The 5,343-nt window shown below is 38.2% G+C and overlaps 1 protein-coding gene across 3 annotated transcripts; it reads right to left on the bottom strand.

Annotated features, from left to right (window-relative positions):
• Nucleotides 1–1,149: 1,149 nt before the first annotated feature.
• On the bottom strand, nt 1,150–4,929 carry LOC131156654 (uncharacterized). Of its 3 annotated transcripts, none has more exons than XM_058110510.1 (3): nt 4,712–4,873; nt 2,744–3,890; nt 1,150–1,432 (listed from the first exon to the last, which is right to left on the bottom strand). In XM_058110510.1, the coding sequence occupies exon 2, from the start codon at nt 3,681–3,683 to the stop codon at nt 2,769–2,771; it is 915 nt and encodes a 304-aa protein (XP_057966493.1). In that variant the 5' UTR covers nt 3,684–3,890; nt 4,712–4,873; the 3' UTR covers nt 1,150–1,432; nt 2,744–2,768. The 3 variants fall into 3 exon arrangements, with proteins under 3 accessions (XP_057966493.1, XP_057966507.1, XP_057966501.1); XM_058110524.1 differs by having other exon boundaries at nt 1,150–1,362; nt 4,712–4,855; XM_058110518.1 differs by having other exon boundaries at nt 1,150–3,890; nt 4,712–4,929.
• Between the last annotated feature and the right edge of the window lie 414 nt (nt 4,930–5,343).

Genomic DNA, 5,343 nt, shown 5'->3' with positions numbered 1-5,343 from the left:
AACTAAATAAAATATAAAACTAAATCAATTTTATCATGCGAAATCCATATCCAAAGTTCAAAATATATGCCACCTATAGGCCATAGCAACGGGGATGTGGTAGTCATTTTCGGCTCCTAGTAGATTAGGTGTAGTTGAAGCAGCCCACCAAAACAATGGATGCTTTAATCCAAAGATCAAATCCTCATGCATCACCCACTCACTCACAATATGAGTGAGGTCAATAATGGGTTGGTACTCTGATGTAGTGTTGGAGTTAAGAGCATTATTTATTTACTACCAAAATCCATGGGAGCTGTCAGCAACAAAAAATGCAAAAAAGAAAGAATGCCAGATTAGGAGCATCAGTACCAACAAGGCATGAAAGTTTTACCCAAAGAAAGAAGATTCATGATGAAGTGGTGCCAATCAAGAGACAAATTGCAGCACAAGAAATAGACTTCCAACTTAATTATGTTGTAGCTAAAGAGGCTCCTGGGAAAATAAAGAAACAGCTGAGAGAAATGTGATCACAACTATGAAAATATAGCTCTTTGGTCTATTACCGGGTTTTTTGCTCACTTCTGCCTATTGTTTCTGTCTGTCCATGAATGTAGCACGCGTGCGAGCACACACACTGGCAAATAACAGGACTGAAGAGCACTCCTACCACCTCTGATCTGTGACCTGATACATTGATAAGTCAGGGGCAAAGGCAACATTATGGTTGGCAGTGTTGACCCGCATGAGACACAAATTCTTTATGGTTCTGCATAGCCTCCAGGTCTGATTGCCACGACCACGTGAGATATGCCAAATCCTAACTTTGCACAAACTCAATACTACTGTATCTATGAGACCAACAAACCTAGATAGCATTAGACAGTTTTCAAGCCACTGTCGTCATTCTAATTTCACTATGATGAAGTACTAGCCATTTGCCACAAGGACCAGTATAAGCCCATGCAGTTGAGACCAGTGACTGCAACTGTCATGGATGTTTCAAGATGAACATCCAACAGCAGGAGCAGTTCTGCGACAAAAGGGTTCAACACCTTAACAAAAAAGTGCACCCTTCAAGTTAATGGGAAAATAGTTAGCACACAGGCACACGTCCAATTTAACTGTATGGGGTACTGCTCAATTGAGCATGAGGAAAAATCAGAAATATAGATTAAAGAACCTACAAAGCTTCATCATTAGCATATCACCACAATAATTCACAAGCATATCATTGAATCAACAACACAGAGATTCAAGAAGTGTCATTGAATTGAAATTTCAATCAACCAACAAAGCAACAATCCATAGTACTTCATGATCCTGCATCCTTGATTCCTTCTGTCCATTTGCACCAAGTACCTTTTACAAAATCTTTGGTCACTATTTATCATCCATCAATAACTCATCAGTAAGAATCCCAAGACCCTGTATGGAACGAGGGAAAAAAACGCTGGGGAAGGAAAGGAAAACATGAAGGAATTAAATTTGCTATCACTGGTTATGAAAGAAAGTGAGGAAAAAAAAATGAAATAATATTAGTAAAAAAAATGAAAAATGATTCCATCAGCAAATCAATCAACAAAAATTTGATTTGACAAGTCATTAACCTTTAATTTCTTCATTTTTAATCACATTAGAAATAAAATTCACTATCAATAATATTTGATATAGAGAGAAAAAATACAATGAAAAATGATTTCCTTCCTATTTTCTTTTCCTAAAGCAACTCCTTCATCCAAATGGGGCCTAACAATTTGAATTTCCCAATCTAAATACTCAATCTTCAATACAATCGAGCTTTGTGATATCCAAACAATTATACCGCCATCTAGGCAATATCCATGGAAATCCTTAAGTCATTACATTCTTGACAACAACCCAAAATCATACAAACTATCACACATTTGAACACCTATATTTTCGAGTCATACAAAGTCTTTCAAACAAACAGTTATTATTCGTTCATGTCAAGAGACTCGGTACTCCAAGCAACTGAATATGCAATAGCATCTATTGATTGGTTCCATTATCCAATAAATGATATAGCCCCATTCTATTATAAAACTTGGTTGAATGATGATTCTAATGCACGGCTCCTACTCTATGTATTAATTGATACAATAATATTGAGAAAATTTTCAAATTAATTGTGTTCAGTATTTAGAGCTACATAATGCATGTAATGCTGTCCTTGTGTCCAGTCTTTGTTTTTTTAAATGTATGTAATGCAGCCTAGCAACAACTGAGCCTACATACCATAATAAAAAAGGTAACAAGAAGATGTCTACTACAACAAATTTACATTAAAGAAACCTTTCTTTAACAACCAAGATTTTACAAAATAAAAGAAACAATATTTTTAGTAAATGATCCAATGTTCTTATCCAATATAAATAAATAAATAAATGATCCAATGATATCAATCTACAGACCATAAAACAACATAAGTTTGAAGAAATCCACATTTTCTTGGGATACCAAGAAGCATGAAGAAATCCATAAAAACAACATAACAGGGAAAGAGAAAAGACGAAGAGAGGTAGCAGCATTATGATAAGGCAAAGTATGGATAAATTAAAACAACACTAAAATGTCTGCATTAACAACATGATTTTTATGTCTTAAGTATGACAAAGTTACACTGTAAATGAAGCTAAAGAAAGAAATCAGTGCTATTCCCATTCTGAAGATCTAACAAAAAAGAAACAGATTTAAAAAAAAAAAAAGAAGACGAAGAAGAAAAAGAAAAAGAAAAGCCCACCCATCGAGAAGAAAAGATGATGGTTTCAGGCCTGTGTGCCAGCCATGGTCTTCATCTGAATATGGTTAGAATCCCCAGAAGAGGCGAGACTGGGCAAGGCCTCATAGGATCCATATCTTCTGACACCAACAGTCTTAGCAACAACAGCATAGCTGAGGAAGACGATGAGTAGGGTGAACATGACATGAACCACAAAGGCAAGATCCAAAATCGCAACAGCCCTCAACCTGGATTCTTCCAAATCGCACTTGGTGGAACCCTCAACTCCTTTCACAACATCCAGCAGCCTGTGGCAGCCCTCAGGTATAAAGGCCTCAACATAGAGGGAAAGGCCAGTCTGCAGCACCCAGAGGCCCTGGAGACAGAGGGAGGCCCCCAAGGCGACATCAGCAACAAACAATCTGGGCTGACATGCAAGAAGTAGGCAAAGCAGGGAGGCAAGGGCAGACACACGGGCTGAGATGGAGTCACATTTTGCCTCAAGATCAGAGTTTTGGACGGTGGCAGCAGCAGAGTAGACGGAGTATTGAAGGAAAAAGAGGGCAGAAGCGAGGGCAAAGAAGAGATCTGAGGGGAAGGGGAGGAGAGATGAGGTGTGGGAGAGGAGGAGGGCAAGGGAGAGGAGGAAAAAGAGGAAGAGGACAGCAGCAGACTGGAGGGAGGTGAAGCGGTGGACAGGGGTGTGGCCTTTAAGTAGAGGGTCTGAGTCTGAGGAGACGAGGGTCTGGTGGGCAAAGGCAATGAAGAGGCAGAGGATGAGGAGATAGAGCTGGAGGTGCTTGAGGAGGCGACTGGAGGAGGGGAGAGGGTGATAGGGCTTCGCATAGTAGTCTGAAGGGGATCTAGAAATAAGGTGGTTCCGAGTGGCGCAGATGAGGTGGTAGAGCCCCAGTGAGACCAGAGCCGATGATGAGAATAAGTGATAGATTAGGGACACCATTAAGAACAATAAGATGAATAAAAGATGATGTTGGTTTGGTGGGTGGTGGTGATGTTGGTGGCTTGCTGGGTTCTATGAACAATTTTGAAACATATTGTCCATGCTTAGTTCTGCTGCTGCTGCTGCTTGCACTTGCTGGCAGCAGTGGTGGCGGCAGTGGTGTTGTCAACGGTGGTGGTAGCAGACTTGGAGGCCAGGGATTGCAGACTTCGCTCACATAACAGAATAATGAACAAGAAATTTTCAAAAACACAGGTAGACAAAATAACATTAAACAAAAGCAATACAACACAATCAGAATGCAAGTTGACACAGTCAAAAAGGGGTTAACAGCAAATTGAAGTAAAGTTTTTCAATCATCATATCAAAATTGATTCATGCCATTGCAATGTTGCCTCGATGCATTGAGAGACAAACAGATTAGTGTATGTTCGAGAATAAAACTTGAGGCCATGAATTTGGAAATTATGTAAATTTGGATAATTTTTCATTATTTTGTATTTAAAAGTGTCTAAATTCACAAAATATCAACTTTGCAATCCCAAATTCATATACAGAAAACAATCCCTTGCGCTAAAAGTTAATTGATAATGCATAATATCCTCACTTGTCGGCTAACGTTTCCTAGAATGTGAAAAAATGTCAGAAAGAAAAATGTTCCAGAATGGTGGCCTTTGCAGCCAGTGCTCATTAAATCATTTCAATTCACAACCCACCCACCCCCCCCCCCCCCCCCGGGAAAAGAAAAAAAAAACTAAAGCAGGTAGTTCGAGTAATTAACTGGGACGTGATTAGCGATTAGGGTTTCAAGGGGGGCGGGGGGGGCAAAAACGGAGAACAAGATCTGACAGCACCTTCTGTTTTACCAAAAGAGAAATGGAAGCTGAACTAGAATGAACTGCGAGATTGAGCTTGAAACTAAACCAGAAAACAAGATTGAGATCCGACGCAAAGCAAATTACATGAGCACAAAACTGCACCAAATAGAAAACATAAATCCAGAGAGAGAGAGAGAGAGAGAGACTCACCGATCGGGAGAAGAAGAAGAAGAAACAGAGCAAAGATCCAAAGGACGAGGGAAGGATGTGCAGACAGGATCGATGTGCGATTACAGGAGTTCTGGAGAAGAAGCTGAGAGGGCAGCGAGGCTCCCTGTATCAGAATTTGACTGGACTGGGAAATCATTTTGTAAATTCTGAGATCTGATGAGGATATTTTTGGAAATTAAGGCATTTGGGCTGTAAGCTACTGCCATTGGCCCATTCCAATAATAATGACACTCTTATATTGATATAGTTTCAGCAGTGTTTTTTTTTTTTTTTTTTTTTTTAATGTGCTTCCACTAAGCATAAATTTTAGACCGTAAATATTACATAAATTTAAATCTTATATAATTTATAATAAAATTTATTTAAACCAAACCGATTTTAGATTTATAATTCTAAATTAGTATTTCCGAATAATAGGATAAACAAGTACAAATGATTTGTAAAACAACTACATTATCTCTAAGATATTTTAAAGAAAAGAAATATTAAAATGTTATTTTGAAGATATTAAAATTTTCATTGTTTTAGATTTTTAAAAATAATTTATTCTAACGTATGCTATTTCCCTAAATAATTTAACAATTATATTAAAATAAAGTAGCATTACAGTC

Source organism: Malania oleifera, chromosome 1 (genome assembly GCF_029873635.1).
Source record: "Malania oleifera isolate guangnan ecotype guangnan chromosome 1, ASM2987363v1, whole genome shotgun sequence".
NCBI classification, from domain to species: domain Eukaryota; kingdom Viridiplantae; phylum Streptophyta; class Magnoliopsida; order Santalales; family Ximeniaceae; genus Malania; species Malania oleifera.
This window is presented reverse-complemented; position numbering and strand designations above follow the sequence as displayed.

What these genes read in the sequence shown, in the direction of transcription:
- LOC131156654 (XM_058110518.1), bottom strand. Translation starts at nt 3,683, where the DNA reads ATGGTGTCCCTAATCTATCACTTATTCTCATCATCGGCTCTGGTCTCA.